This window comes from Diachasma alloeum, unplaced genomic scaffold, assembly GCF_001412515.2.
Source record: "Diachasma alloeum isolate Michigan unplaced genomic scaffold, Dall2.0 Dall_scaffold_00176, whole genome shotgun sequence".
Taxonomy (NCBI): Eukaryota; Metazoa; Arthropoda; class Insecta; order Hymenoptera; family Braconidae; genus Diachasma; species Diachasma alloeum.
In genome coordinates, this window is record NW_021680342.1 from 6,507,250 (window position 1) to 6,523,747 (window position 16,498).

A 16,498-nucleotide genomic window follows, 5' to 3' on the forward strand; every position below is an offset into this window, starting at 1 on the left:
ATCGCTGCTACAAACTCGGGCCTACAACTCGGGCCTTCANCACTCATATCTTGTCTGACATCTCTGCTACAAACTCTGGTTTTCAGTTGAAATTGGAATTGTTAATTTGCACAATAATAGGATTGCATTCACGATTTTTTCTAAACTCGCAAAAATCTTCAAACAATTTGCTATCGATTGGTGATAAATTTTTGTTAGAAATAATTTGTGAATAACAATAAAAATTAATCCAAATAGTTTTATATTTTCATAAATATTTACACTCTCAAGTACGCATTACTCAAATGAAGAATAAAAATGTGATGTCATTCGAATGGAACCAACAGTTCGAACTTGTACATCGGTGAAAGTAGAAAATACTTTATTTTTGTAACACTCCAGTTATGAAAGAATTGAGCCTAAATAACGTTCATATAAAAAAATGCAGGCCAAATCCCATCTTTGACGTCTTACATGTAACTCAAACAATAGAAAGAACGTTGAGCGTTATAAAAATGCTCCTTAAACTAGACAAAACTATTGTATTTAACACAAATCAGTAAAAAAATAAATTAAGCATCAATCTTCCCTACGACCTCGAACCACTGCCTGAGGGCATCACTGAGGACGCCAGGGAGTGCGTTAATATCTTTCAGAATCATGTAGAATGGAAACGGGAAGCTGTCCAAATAAGGATAAAAAACAACTTTCCCACCTTCAAAAACTGCATTACGAATATCCAAAATCGAGTCTCTACCGTTTGGATTCTCAACAATGATGAAAACAATGAAGATGTCCTTGAGTTTGGCCCTCCTGACAGCACGAACGACCTTGTTAAGTCCATCAGAGGAGAGTCCCCTTCCATCACTCAAAATGAGAAGAAGTTTGGCGTTATCAGTTGCTGTTCTCTGTCCCTCGAACATATCTACAGTGAAGTCAACCAACTCCGCTATCTTCGTGTTCTTCTGATCGAACTTCATCTCCTGAATGAGCCTGGACCCACTCTCTTCGGTGAAGGAAGCCCCCAATGGATGGAGGACCTTCGGTGTTTCCCCAAAACTCAGAACACCGAGTTCCCCAACTTCCAGATACCCCATTGCCTTAGAAATCAGTGATAAGGACTCGAACGCCAGTTCCTTCGAGTGATTATCAGCCATACTACTGCTGTCATCCAGTGCCAGCACAATCTGATAATCTCTCTTCGATGGTTTAGTCCTCCTCATCCAGATTTTATCCTTCCTGAACTGGCTGGCAATGTAAGGAATGATTTTCCTCATGTTAATTCGTTTTCCAGTCCTGTAGTCCCCCCTTAGTCTAGTAGCTTGAGTTGGCTCCAGCACGAGTCTCAGTTTCTCTGATAAATCCCTCGCAGAACTCTCTGTCACTGCGCAGAGGCTGTTCCAGGCTGTCAAAGCCTCTTCTGTCGTGGGTGTAGATCTCCATTGACTCAACATACTCTCGATTTCCTGCCTTCCCTCCTCAATTCTCGTCATCGAAGTGTCCTCGATTAAATTTGTATAGAATGCGGACTCTGCTGCCCTCTGAACCCCAAGTGTGTCGACATTCTCCCCCTCAACCTCCACTTGAGTCTCCATTGATGATTCTTCGAGAGCTTGACCCCTTGAACTCGTCTTCGACTTCTCCTTATCTTTCTTTCCATCTGATTCTGGAGTTTCCTCTGGATTTTGTGTCAATCTCCGCGTTTCGTCCTCCTCCACAGCTTCCTCCTCATGCATGTCCACGTCCATTTGCTCCTCTTCATCCTTCCCCTCAGGATCTTCCTCCCTATCCGCAGTTTTCTGCTTTTTCGCTTGTTCTTCAGTCGCAGCATCTGTCGCGTAATTATCGTACCTCTCGGACTCCTTCACGTGCTCACACATGTCAACGTCCCCATCCCTGTCCTCCTCTGCCCCCTCATCGTCTTCGTTATTGGCAGAGGACTCCTCTCTCGAGTAAATCATCTTCTGCTTCTTCTTATCAGGCTGGATGTTGTCCACTAGAGCACGATTCTCGTCGCTCTCGCCAGGATTCTTCCTCTTCTCCTGTGGCTTCTGCTCCACATCTTGACGCTGCACAGGTGTGTTTTTCTGAGATGAAGTACCCACATGACCGTGCTCAGGCTCCTCAGACTGTGCCTGACCTGTCCCCTTGTCCTCCCCATCGTCCTGATTATTCTCAGTTGCCGAGGACTCCTGTTCCTCGTTTTTATTCTCCTTATCGGGGACTTTATCGTGAGAGCCATCATTTGTTTTTGATTCCTGGGCAGCATCTGTCTCTTCACTGGCATCGTCCATACTCGGGACTGCTTGTTCCTCACCAGATTTCTCTGTTTCCTCAGGTTTTGGCTCCTCCTCCTTGGTGCCTTCCTCTGGGACTTGGTTGGATCCCTCCTCAGGATTCTGCTCGTTCTCATCCAAGTCTTTGACCTCTGGATCTGACGTTGAAGGGCCGTTCTCCTCTTCATCACTAGAGTCATCGTCCTGGGCTTCATCTTTCTTCTCTTCTCCTTGAGGTGCCTCTGGTTCCTTCACCTCTGGTGGGGGCATAGCCTCTTTCATCTCGTCAATATCAAAGGGGTTCTCTTCACCCTCGGCATTGTCCTCCTTACCCTCACCCTCATCAAGATTCAGGTCTTCTGGCAGGTCCATCGCCTCAGGCTCTGGTTGGGGCTCCTGGTTGCCATGGTAAGGATTGATCTGATCGTCATTGACATCTGGCTCGTTCATCTCGTTAATCTCCTCCTTCTCCTCCTCCTCCCCTTCGCGATTCTCCCTCTGGCTCTGGTCCTCTTCATTCGGGCTCTTCGTCTTCTCGTCTTTAGCAGTCATCTCCTTGTCCCCAAGTTGCTCCCCTGACCCCTGCTCATCGGTCTCGTTCGTCTCGGTGTCCTCTTCCTCCTGATCATCACCCCAGATCTCTTTATCTAACTGATCAGTTCCCTCTTCAGTGTCACCAATCTCTTTATCAAGATCCTCATCATCCTCGTCCTTCTCTTTGTCATCGTCCTCCTCATTCTCTTTCTTATCCAAGTCCTGTAGCTTCGAATCAAAATTCTCGCTCATGTCGATACCATTCTCTTCCTCTTTGCAATCTTTGTCCTCTTTGGATTCTTTCTCCTCACCAGCTGGTCTCGCATCGTCAAGCTGATCCTCAGACTCGAGCCTATCTGAAACATCCTTCTTCCCTTCTCCATCAACAAGACCCATTCCCCCTTTATCTGAGTCTCGTTGCTCACCGTCCTCATCAGCCTCAGCATCGCCAAGATCGAGGTCTTTTGGGACACAGAAACCGTTGGTCGCCAGGTCAAGGAAGACGTTCAGCTGAATGTACAAGAATTTACAGCTCGTTCGAAACAATGCAACTTGTTCATGAAGATAAAATTGGGAGAACAGGAGGTATTGATTCAGAATTGGGAGACATCTGCGCCAGATCAAGTTCGATTGTGATGAGAATGATGGCTTCATTTTCTGACTGAGTTCCAGGAGCCCCTCGACTTTCTCATTCACTTCATTCAGCCTCAAGTTTGTGATGTCCTTCTCTAAAGACTCTATTAATTTCTCTCGTAGTCCATTCTCCTGTAGTTGTGAACTCTGGACTTCTTCCTCGTCTCCCCTCTGCTGCACTGCTGCATCTCCATCATCAGCAGTGGGTACTTCATCGTTCCCACTGATAGATGCTTCTTTGTACTTGTCCTGGATAACGAGAAGAATAGTCTTCATCAGATTCTCGGCATCATTACTGAACTTCGTTATTCTAACGTCCTCAGGATCGACTATCGTGGTGGAAATGCGTTTAAGTTCTGTAAAACCAACGATCCATGTCTCAATCTTTGTTTCAATATAGTGGATCGTCTCCATGATGGGATGATCCTTGGTGAACAGTCTTATGAAATTAGAGATGATGGCTCTGATCTTCTGGAGACTCTGTTGACTGATCCCCAGGGAATTGTAGTGAATGCCTGTTCTGATAACAGAATGTGGAGATTGTCCAAACATTTTCTCGTGCTTTTTCAACTCCTCGGATACAATGTCTGCACAACTCTTCAGGATGCTGAGTGCTGACCTCCAGACATCGTCATCTTTCTTTGAACTGATCATGGGAATGTCGTTGGACTCGAGCAGCAAGACCTCTGGACTATCCTCTGTATCATCACCCCTGGGGCACGAGTGGAGGTAGATCCCCAGCTGTTCGAAATTAATCTGAAGGAACAAAAGCAGATCCTTCAGTCGACTGGAACAGGCACTGATGTCTTCGTGGACTGGAAGGTCGACATCTTCAGTGTCAATCCTCATCAGTTCTGAAATATGTTGTTTGAGGATTAGGAAACTGTCGAAGCTCTCTGCTAAGATCTTCTTCTCGTTGTGAACCAGGAGCATCAGGTGATTGGAGTACCCACTGCACCTCTCCATGTTGGAGACCCCCAGGTCAGTCTGAACCTTCATGAAAGCGCTGTTCAGGGCATTCAATTTGATCAGAGATTTGTAATAATAGGACTGACAGCCACTCCACTGAGCCAACATCTGCTGGTCGGTGTTCTTGAGGTCATCAAACCTCTTGAGGGCTGAGGACACTTCCACTGGGGGAACTGTGAAGTCGATGATGTCGTCAGGTCGATTCTTCAGGGCCAGTAATCCCTTTCTGTATGACATTCCAAAGCCAGTTAACGACTTGAAGTAGTCAGCCAGAGCCATCTTCTTCTGCTGGAGGATACTCTTGGCATGTGACTTTTGTTTGGAGTTTGGTAATGTCCTGTCGACCTCCAGGTTCTTCAGGGTGATCGCATGGGCCATAGAGTCTTCAATGAACTGTTCCAATTCTGATCTCAATGCAGGATACGTCGACTTTGTTATCATCTGTTCACAAAGTTTTTTGCTCTTCGTAAAGAGACTGGCACTTCTGTTTATGAAATTGTTCTGTACCTGAAGAGCAGTCCCTCCGGTGGGAAGTGGAGGAGTGATGAAGTCCTTTGGATCGATCGTGTACTCTCGATCTCTGGAACGATCCCATTCCCCTCGATTCGCCTCCAAATCGTAATTTGAGGGTTTGACCAGGAGGCAGACGCCAACGTTTTGCTTCAATCCACTCTCGTACTCTCGAATGAATTTGTAGAGCGTCCTGTGGGTCTTGTCAACGGTCTCCTTCACAGACCAGTAGTTGATGTCATTCCATCTAGCAATTTTCACGAATTCTTTGAGCTTTTTCTCGATGGGAGACTTGAGAGAATTTATTTTAGCATCTACTTCTTTGCTGAACTGAATGTAGTAGTTGTGGATGTTCCAGAAGATGGCTAGTAGCTCATCCCTCTCTGGACTCGGTTTGACGCAGCACACGTGACAGTGGAAAGTGTAGAGTAGATCCAGTCTAGCCTGGAACTCCACCAAGGGAGACTGATTCATGAAATTCTCCAATCGTTCGATCAACTTCTTCGCTGTGATAATTTCCTCGTTTTCAGTTGTGGCATTCTCTTCTTGAACTTCTGGAACTTCTGGTGATTTATTCAAGTACGATTGGACAACACCAAACATCAAGAACCACCATTTCGATGTTTTAGCTTTTAATCTCTCGAATGTAGACTCGAGAAAGCTTTTCCAGCAGTTGAGCTCCAATTTCCTCCACTCGATGATCTGTTGAGTGAGAGAAGTCGAGTGTTCAGCGAGACTTACTCCACTGTGAGCATTCTCCTCCCACTCTCTCATCTTGACGAGCAGAAGCTCGAGACCTGTCAGGAATCGTGAGACAGGTGAGTCGATGGAGAAGCTGTGGATTCGTGTGATGATGGTGCGGATGGAGGAGAGAGTGGGGTGCTCTGGCCACTCCTTCAGGAGATCATTGACTCTATTCAAAGTGGCATCGAGCATGGGAAGACAATGCTTCACCTCTTCGATGTTCTGTGACTTGTAGAAATCGTAGGGTTTCCTGTTGAATGAGGACTCCTCGTAGAATCTCTCGCCCTGACTGTTGCAGGCAGCCACTGACGTCAGGATATTGAAGCTCATGTACAGTTTCGAGGATAAGTCAGAGGGCAGAGCTGATTGAACACTGGGAAGGAGTGTGTTAAATGTTCTGAATCTCTCCAACAATGGCTCAATGTAGGTTCGTTTGGGGGTGTCACCAGGTGCCTCCAGCCATGGAGCTTTAACAAAGTGCTGGACGAGCTTGGAATGAATCTCATAAACTTCGTGGATATCTTCATCAGTTATCAGATGCTCGAAGATCGTTTCTTCCTCGTGTCCTCGAAACTCCTCAGCTGTGGAATCCCTAGCTTCCAACGTCGGTTGAGCCTCATCAATCTCCCTAAAATCATCATCACGATGCGTTGGGAATAATCTACGCAGTTCCATGTTGATCTCCTCCTCTTCTGTTGGGACTTCCCCATGAGTTTGTGCTCTGTGTCTGTACAGAGAGTCCTCCTGCTGCCTCCTTCGATCCCTCTCAATCTCCTTCTTCTGCCATATCAAAACAATTTGCAGTGAAAGTTGGTTGAGTACCTCCCAGATCTGCGGTGTCACCCTTCCAGTCAGACTCGTATAATTGTAAAGTTCTGAAAGAGAGTTCTTCAGGGGTCTGAAGATCTCAACGATCCCGAGTCCTGGCCCTAGTTCCATGGCATCGATTCTCGAATCAATGAATTCTCTAGTACTCCTGCAAGTGCATAAGTCTATCAAATGGAGCAGATTCTCCTGTTCATGCCCAACAGTTGGAAATCTGACGATGCTGTACAGGAAGCTCTCTGCAGTGGACGACAAATCAAAGCTCAATTGTCGTTCTGCTACCATTCTTAGGCCCTCATCAATCAGAATCTTCATTCCGTGCTGCAGATGGACCATTGATATCAGTATAGGCTGGACCAGATCTCGATAATTAGCGAGGAACTCCTCTCGCAGTTGAGACGAGAATTCGTGCAGAGATCTGTAATGCCCCTGGAGAATGTTGACCAAATTATTCACGATTGTCACGAATTCTTGTGTACTTCTTCGTGGTGCGTTCCCTTCACTTGATAGCACATCATACAGGGATTGAATTGGTATAACAATTGCAGCTGCCTCCTCAAAGATCTCCCTGAAACTCTCAAGCTTCTGATTGAGATGAAAGTACTTGGCGTTTGGAGCCCTGAACCCTTTGCTCTCCAGCAATTCATCCTTCTCAATGTTCAGTTTGTCGAGAGCTCTGCGAGCCTCCACAATCCTTGGATCATGAATTCCCACTGTGTGATCGCCCAAAACCTCACCATCACGCTCAAGCGAATAAATCATATTCTCCAGGTCCACAATGCAGTCTACAATGAACTCAATCTTCAAGTCTAATTTCTCCACTGGGTCGATCACTTCAAGCACAGAGAATAGGAACAACTGGTGAGCGCCTAGTTGACTCCACATCATTCCCAGGTCGATGGCACTGTACGTATCTGGTGTACGTTGCCTTGAAATCTCAATAAAGTTCCTCAATAGCTTCAGAGGGCGAAGGTAGTCCATCTCGTACCTGAAGGCAATAGGCAGAAGATTCACTCTTGGACTGCAGATGATTGTTCTCGCATATTCATCACCTCCAATGTTGTCGATGGCTCTCAAGTAATTAATCACGGAAGCAATCAATGCAGCAACATCGCTGCCATGGAATTCGTACTCTTTGGAGGTGAGTGCAAGACTGTTCTTCCAGATGGTTTCATTCAGCAGCTTCAGTTGATTAATCTTTTCTTTGCAGGAGCCCAAACTGGCTGTTTTGATCACTGGAGTCTCTCGCTTGTTGTCAGTCTTGTTGAGGATCAGATTCGATAGGAGAAGGATCAGAGTGGGTTGCAGGACGGAATGTGGAGTAGCCTCATGCTGTCCATTGGGCATTTCAATCATATCAGCATCATCACGACTGACTCCAGGGAAGTTGAGGACTGCCTCAGGGGTTCTGAAGGCCAGTGAATTGTCCCTGAACTTTCTCAGCTGGTAGAATAATTCAGAGACGAGTGAATACTCCACTCTACTCTCATTGATGGGAATCGCATTAAGCACTGCGATCAGATTAATTGGTATGCTGGGGACTCTAATGAACTTTGATAACGCATCGCAACGAACCGGTCGGGTCTCCGATTTGATCGTTTTGTCACAAGCTATTTTGTGCAATTTATTGGTCAGTAAGAAGAATAGATACTCGTGAATGGGCCACAGTTGAATTTTCAGGGCTGACTCATTCAATTCCTTCGCTGTTCTGCTCGACAAAACATAGTCCAGTGCCTGGGATATTTTCTCGGGAGTACTGAGGGACAATTTATGGTCAGTGGACACCTTTTCCACTGCAGATATAACGCCATTCGCCTCCTCGTGATTTTGACTGATACAAATGCTCTTCCAAGTTTTAATTAAACTCTCCCGTAACTCTGTGCATTCTTTCATTTGGATAAGCATTAATCTCAGCTTCCAGGCGAGTGGAGGGGATGAGAGTATGTCACCCACTGGTGAAAATTCGCTGATAATTCGCTGGAATCGATTGTGAATTGTGATTATTTCAGCTGACTTGTATGGAGGCAGAAATTTCATGTTCTTTCGAAGGATCCTTGTGAGCTTTTTAAAGCCATCGTTGTCTGAATTGAGATTCAGAGTTAGTTCAGTCAAAAGTTCCCTCAGATTATCCCTCGTCTGTTGTACTTCAGCGTTCTCAATCTCCTCGGATTCGTCGAGGGTTCTCTCCACAAATTTCAATATCCACTGGTAATGCACCTGGAGATTCCTCTCGACGATATCAGTCCTCTCATCCTCATCATCAGGCTCGTCCCTACGTCTGTAGTAGAGTATCTGTTTACCCTGATCGTAGAATCGTCTCAGGCTCAACAGATCCCTTCGAAAATCGATGCAGCTCTTGTAGCTGAGATTATCGAGAACATGAAGAATGTAAATCTGCATCCATTGGCTCAACATCTCAGCGACTGGAGTGAACAGAATCACCAGGACTGTGCACTCACGATAGGGGACAAGTCCCTCGAGTAGTGCTCGTGAGAAACCTTCGACTGTTACCTCAGTGTAGGCACGCCCCAAGCCTGCCGGAATGTCTGCTTCAGCCAGATATATCTTGATGTAAGTTATCAAGGAGATTTTGAGGGCCAACTGGAACTGCTCAGGGGTGAATTCACAGGGGGACGTCAGGGGGTGCCAGGGGAGGGATTGACTGGGGAATCTGTCACCTGTATCCACGATGATCTTCTTCAACTCCTTCAATTTGTTCCAGAGGTGATCGTAGATATCGAGGGTCGAGGTGGATGGTCTCTCCAGGAGGAAGTCGAGCCTCAACTGGAAGTCGTCCACACATCCTCGCTCGTAGAAGTTTATCATGAAATGGAGGAATACGTCTTCTGCAACTGGACAATTGGCTTCGACGGGGCTTGGACACGTGGGGAAGTAGCTTTTATCGAGGAAATCGGTTCGGAGGTCGTCGTCGTGCGACGTCTCCCACCACTCGTCGTATTTCTTGCAGATGGCCTGGAGATTCGTGTTTTGCTGCTTCAACAGGCACGTTCTGGCGTTGTTCAGGAAGTCCTGGATGTTGGGGGTCATTTCTGAACATTCGAGGTACGATGGCTTGTCTTCAGTCAAATTGTGGGAAGCTATTGAGCTGTCGATCAGCTGGGTAAGAGTCTGTTTGGTGGTGGGGTCGTGGATGCTCCTGGATTTAATGTAGACGTCGGTGCACGAGGTTTTGAATGCATTGTTGACAGGAAAACCTCGATTCACTTGCTGCGAGATGAGCGATGCAGCTTGGAGGAGTTCACTGTCTCCTACTATTTGTTTTCCTCCCAAGTGGGCACTCAATATCTTTTGATTGATGTCGATGAGTGCGTTTTGGTGGTTGTCTCGCAGAAGCCCCAGAGCGTAGAGCTGGGACTTGATGTCCAGAGTATTGGATTCAGGGTTGTCCTTTCGTCCTGGAAGGTAAATCTCCACCCCTCGATTCCTCATGGCTCTGAGGAAATAAAAAGGAAATAAATTGTTAGTAGTGAGTAAAGTTGCGGGTTTTATTACACAGGGATAACACCAGATTTCATGATTCAAATAATAAAAACTGACATTTTTAGTTGTTTACTACTAATATTTTTTATATTAATAATGTTTTAATATTTTTCTTCACTAGGATCGAAAGTACTGCAGGATACACAATATTAAAAGAGTAGTTTACAATTCTGTGCTCATAGTACAGAGTTATTGTTTTTACTCTTATATGGTAGTATACAATTTTCGATAGTGGACGAATGAAAATGTTACAATAAAAGTGAAGGAAAAATCATTCTTCGGGATATTCTAATACTTTAGCATTTTATTCCGTTAAAATTTCAACATTTTCAGTTAAACATCGAAACTTCCATTCAAGCTTCATTTGACAGTTGGTTACTAAACATTTTGCAATGATTTTATTATTTAAAAACTTCGAAGTTTAGATATGATTCTCCATTTGGAATTGTTAGAAAAAATGTTAAAAATTGCAATGAGAAAATTTGTAAAAATTCATACCCTAATTAGTATTATCCGAATTACATTTTGTGTAAAATAGGAATATTTCTTTAAAACATTTTCGCTTCATAAATAAAGAAGGGATGTGCTTACGAACCGGTCGATCATTTTCTATGAAGTATCAAAAATCTGATCGACTTCTTCACTGAAATGCGGAAATGCTAATTTTCGCATAAAACGCTGTGTTAAATCCTGATTTTCCACCTTTTTTTCTTGGAAAAACCCAAAAGATCATGAAACTGAGAAAAAAATGACGATTCCGAATCTAATCAAGTTTTCTGAAAATTCTTCGCAGTTTTTAATGAGCTTCAAATTTCTCGTAAGGGCAGAGCAACATTAATTGACAAATTTCAGGATTGAAAATGACCAAATTCACAGTTTGATTCCTACGAAACTATGTCGGTGTATTTTAATACAAGTAAAGAAGAAGTACACTTTTTCGCACTCGCATCATGAGAGTACGTGAGAAAAAAAGTTGTGAATAGTTATGAGATTGAGCATGAAAGAGTACCTTGATATCTCGCCGTAGTTGGGATCCATGGTGAGGAAGAGACGGAAATTGGGATGTGGTTTTATGGTGTGGACGTTGCCAGATGAGTCGGTACCTCGTTCACCGATCGTGAGAACTCCATTCGGCTCGAGGAGGCCATTCAGTCTGTCGAGGACTGCTGGACTGCACAGGTTTACTTGGTCCACAAGGAGCCATGTGCCATCTCGTAGACACTAGAAACATCATGTTTCAATATTTCATGGGAGGAAATAATATAGGAGGAATTTCATTTCATTTCATTTTTATGTCATACGAATCCAACAGCACACGGCCAATTACAGGATCAAATTAAATAAACATAAAGTATAATAATGAAATTAATAGAATGAATAGTTCAAAATAATACTCATGACGAAAAGGATTATTTATATTGCTTATATTATAAAATTACTAGATTACCTAATCTATCTAAATGTCTTCATATGATGCATACTCAAATTTTTATTTTCTTTTTTGCTTCTGAAGGGAAGCTATATAATCGTTCAAATTTAAGTTTTGGATTTTTTGCGTTATATCGACCCGGTATGATCGAAAAAGCCCGAAAATGCAATTTTTATACCTCGTGTGTACGTATGTAACAAAATTTTTCTTCAATTGTTTGCCAATGAATGGATAGTATTGAATCTTTTCTTTTAAATGTAGGTATTGTTGAGCTCTATCGATCGTCATTAATTAAAATTTAATTCAACGATTAGTTTTCTCAATTTTAGATTTCTTTCGAAAACTGGTGGTCCCACGATACCTAAAAAAAAATGCTCTGAATTGATTGAATGATGGCTTAACAAATTTGTTAGAATGTCCTTTTAATCGAGCTCAAAGATGAAGGCAACAGCAATAATCGTTATTTTCATTTATCTGAAAATTTGCAAAAATTTTGTATTTTTCGAAAAGCAGAATTGCGGGGATATCTTTGAATATCGTGCTTCAAATGAATTCAATCATAGCTTGGAATGTTTCCTTTAATCCCATTAAGTCGAAGTTAAAAGATTACGATAGCTATATTGGTTGATTTAATTTTTATGATGAATGTTGAAAATTTCGAATTTTTCATGAATTTCCCCGAAAGTGAGCTTTCTGATGGTGTCTTCAAATGTGATGTTTCAAATTCATTCAAGTATGTGTAAATAAAATTTTTCTATTAACATTTTATCGAAGGGCTGAGGGGAGAGATAGAACTGCAAAAAACAATCGGTTGTATAGAAGAAAGGGATACTAAGAATAATTAGGATAACATTTAACTGAGTTGAAAATCTGACAAAATTAGTTGAAAAGAAATCTTATTCAATTTAATAAAATGCAATAATCACTGAATTATACCAAAAATAACTACACTATATGCAATACAAGAGCAATTTTCCACTTGTTTTTTGTTTTGCTTTCTGTTTTTTTTTAATGTTTATATTTCTGGGGGGACTGGAATATCTTGAATAATGCGATGGTGAAAGAAAACGAAACGTCAATTTTACATTCATATGATTTTTGGAGAACGTCTCGAGACAAAAGGGAGATGGGACAATCTTCATAAGGACCTCCTTTGTAGGGCAGACTACGATAAAGGTCTTTGGGGGAGATCTCTCTCCCTTAGAATCCGAGATATCTCTGAAGAACGCACACTGGAGTTCATTCATCCTGCCTCACCCCTACAATAACAAACTACTATTTTATCAGGCCAATTGATCTGAAAATACTCAAACGGACGAGCCGTTTCATTTGTGATTAATATAACAGCTGTGAGAGGTGTTAATGTTCGTTCTAATGGAATCAACACCTCAGGCTTCCATTGATTGCGCAGTCATGCGACGGGTCATGTACGTGAAAATGTAGAATTAACGCAAATTCTCGAATATAATGAATGAAAATACCCTGTCCATTTACGAGCACTTAACAATGAAAGCTCTCACCCGATAACTTTTCCTCTTTTCCATTCTATACTTTTTTGTTTGTGTCGACTCCAATTCTATTAAAAAATCAATGCTCTCGTGGCTGAGATACACGAAAAGTCCATATTCATGGACAAAAGAATATTTGATTCAGAATTTTTGCGAAACTACTTCCATATTTCTTGATCCATTCATTCTGAATGGCTGGATTGATCAAATTTTTTTTGAAAAATAACGGAACATTTTAATTTTACCTTCACCAACACACTGTCGATCCATTCAAACTTGCCACCGGCATTCAAACATTTATCTTCCTTCACAAGTGCAGCGAGATTTGCCAGTTTATTCTCGATTTCAGTCAGATCAGTGTTTCGTGTTGATTCGAGTCCTTGCATCGCTGAAGTCAGCTTCAAAAGTTCTTCAATACGCTGCAAAAAGAGATCGATCTCCGCGGCCATCGTCCTGGGGAGACTCTCGTCTGAAAGTTTCGCAATCAAAAAAACTTGGTAAATAAATTATTTGTTTTATCACCATACAAATACTCCCAGAAACTGCAGATGTATTTTATATTCTTATGAAACATTAAAAAGACAAACTTCCTGTGCCTAATCTATTCGCGGGAACACTTTTTTCCCATAAAAAAAAGTTTTCCACTCCTGTATAACATGTTTTATGGTAGACACAAGACGGGAATTTCCAACTTCACTCCCATTACCCTGAAATTGCTGGAACTTGGTGGAGACTGGGAAATGAAACCGAATCGGCATTGAAAAATTACCATCCAATTCTTCTCCCCGAATTTTCATCGTTTCTTATAGATTCCAACTGTCTGAAATGTCGTCTTCATCCGGTCCCCCAGCCCTCAGAGAATTGAAAAACCCACCAGTGATACGACTCAATAATAATTCACTCAAAAGAAATAGGAGCAAGAAGGAAAACCTCTCAATTCTTGGAAATTTAATGCAAACTCAGAAACCAGATCGTTTATCATCCCTTCGCGTGGAGTGAACGCAGCCATGATGCATTCAAACTGTTCGCGTATTTATCAATAAACCCGATGAATATTTCAACAATCCTGAACTTAATTCCCTTACCACAGGATAATCCTTTAACAACTTCCAATTGGCCATGGAGATCGGCGAAAATGTCCTTGCGATTACTCTCCACATTCTCCGTTATCGATGTGATCAATAGATCCTCAGCATCCGAAATAAGCTGCTCCAAATGTCGATTGTAATCAGTCTGCAACAAAAATAAGAGAAGAGAAATCAATACGGGAAAAATAAATGAGGGAGGGACCCCCGAAATTAGTTTTTCGCTTTGCGAGTTATGCCAAAAGCAAAGGAGAGTATGTCTCTGAGCCAATGGGCGAGTGGCATGGGCATCATTTCCTCCGGATATCCGACAGGATAATCCCCCAGCCTCGCGGCAGGCCCTATCCCGCATGAATCAAAATGATTGATACGGGTCTCTGGAGCACCTCCTCAATTCACTCCTCTCGCCTCTGGATTTACGTTGATTTTCTTTTTTTCCCTTCACCAACAGTTTTTTCCCTCCCTCTTCTTCTTTTCCATGCTCACCCGCGCCCATCACGGCATATCCGATTTCGTTGGCTTTTTGGATCACTGTATGACATTCCATACGTTCAAATATGCCAAGGGTCGATAACACCGATACGTCATTTTTATGAACTCAATCGTACACCCCAAGAGAATTCACGAATCATCGGGTTTGTGATGAGGGAACGAATGTAGGGCGTTTGAGGAAGGGGGTGGAAAAGTTCTCGACAATTTTCGAGGACACTCCGAGGGTCTAATGACTTTTCAATGGCTAGAGGCTCCACTTTTATTTCATTTTATTCCATATCTTTTATGAAAGTGACACCTGCAGTGACACATGTTTCGCAGATTTAATTTTACAAGTTCTGGATGGTGCTCTTGAAAGTTGGTGGTCCGATCATCATGTTTTGTGGATGTATTCATTACACTGAGAGAAATATCATAATATCGCAAAGCTACTTTTTTGCGCCAAATATCCCATCTCTTGAGCCTAGTCAGGTAAGAAGGAACACTTCGTTGGTCGCGCTATGAGCGCCGCGCCGCACTTTTACCGATTTTTTAAATTACACTGCAGTAAAGCCTCAGAAAAATTTGAAAAAATCTGACACCTCATTTTAAAGAGCCTAGACGCCTTATCACACTGAGAAAAAAAAATATTTTTGCCAAATATCCATTTACTTGAGAGAAGAATTAATTTTTTCAACACCGGTTTTCTCCATTCGAGCCATTCTCAGGTAATTCTCATTAGGTTTAATTATGTCAATTATATTGCTCTAGAAGATGAACCTGTTGGTCATGACCTTGAGTGACCTCCTTCAATAATTATCAACATTAAAAAATAGATCGAAATTCTTCTCTTTAGAAAATACGAAATTTAGGAAAAATGAATAATCATTAGGGGAGTCCCTCCAAGGTCATGTGGAACATAATCATCCTTTAAAGCACGATGATTGTTATAATCGAAACTTAATCAGGCTCGCCTGGGAATGACTCGCCTGCACTGCTTTACACTGCAGTAAAGCCTGAGAAAAATTGGAAAAAATTTGACAGCTCATTTTGAAGAGCCTAGACGCCTTATCACACTGAGAAAAAAAAATATTTTTGCCAAATATCCATTTACTTGAGAGAAGAATTAATTTTTTCAACACCGGTTTTCTCCATTCGAGCCATTCTCAGGTAATTCTCATTAGGTTTAATTATGTCAATTATATTGCTNAGCCTGAGAAAAATTGGAAAAAATTTGACAGCTCATTTTGAAGAGCCTAGACGCCTTATCACACTGAGAAAAAAAAATATTTTTGCCAAATATCCATTTACTTGAGAGAAGAATTAATTTTTTCAACACCGGTTTTCTCCATTCGAGCCATTCTCAGGCAATTCTAATTAGGTTTAATTATGTCAATTATATTGCTCTAGAAGATGAACCTGTTGGTTATGACCTTGAGTGACCTCCTTCAATAATTATCAACATTAAAAAATTCATCGAAATTCTTCTCTCTAGAAAATACGAAATTTAGGAAAAGTGAATAATCATTAGGGGAGTCTTTCCAAGGTCATGTGGAACATAATCCTTTAAAGCACGATGATTGTTATAATTGAAACCTAATCAGGCTCGCCTGGGAATTCCTCGATTGGAGAAATACGATTTTGAAAAAAGAAATACTTCTCTCCAATAAATGAATATTTGACAAAAATATTTTTTTTCTCAGTGCAATCAAAATATCCGCATAAAATATCATAAGTAGTTAGATTTTCAAATTTTTTGTCCGAAACTCCGGGCCGTGTACCGTGGATAAGGCGAATTTTCAGAAAAACATGGAAACTTTGAGATTGAATGTATAATTGAGGGTAACATTGAACATAAATCTCACGGAACTTCTTCAAGTATACGATCTAGATCACTATTGATTTCTTTCAGATTTTTCCTAGATCTTTGAACTTTATCATTATGTCGATTTATGCTGGTGCGGCGCGGCACGGCGCTTACAGCCGAGTGTTAATCATTAAGTGTCCATTACCTTCATTTCTCCAAGGAATAAT

At 42.0% G+C, this 16,498-nt stretch overlaps 1 protein-coding gene across 1 annotated transcript in view; it reads right to left on the bottom strand.

Moving 5' to 3' along the window:
• Positions 1-224: 224 nt before the first annotated feature.
• LOC107035879 (midasin) overlaps positions 225-16,498 on the bottom strand; it is a gene marked incomplete at its 5' end in the record, with an annotated part of 98,842 nt that continues 82,568 nt past the window's right edge. The window contains 4 exon segments of the mRNA XM_015253509.1: positions 225-9,924; positions 10,981-11,192; positions 13,154-13,377; positions 13,994-14,141. Coding sequence (XP_015108995.1) covers positions 552-9,924; positions 10,981-11,192; positions 13,154-13,377; positions 13,994-14,141 — 9,957 coding nt within the window.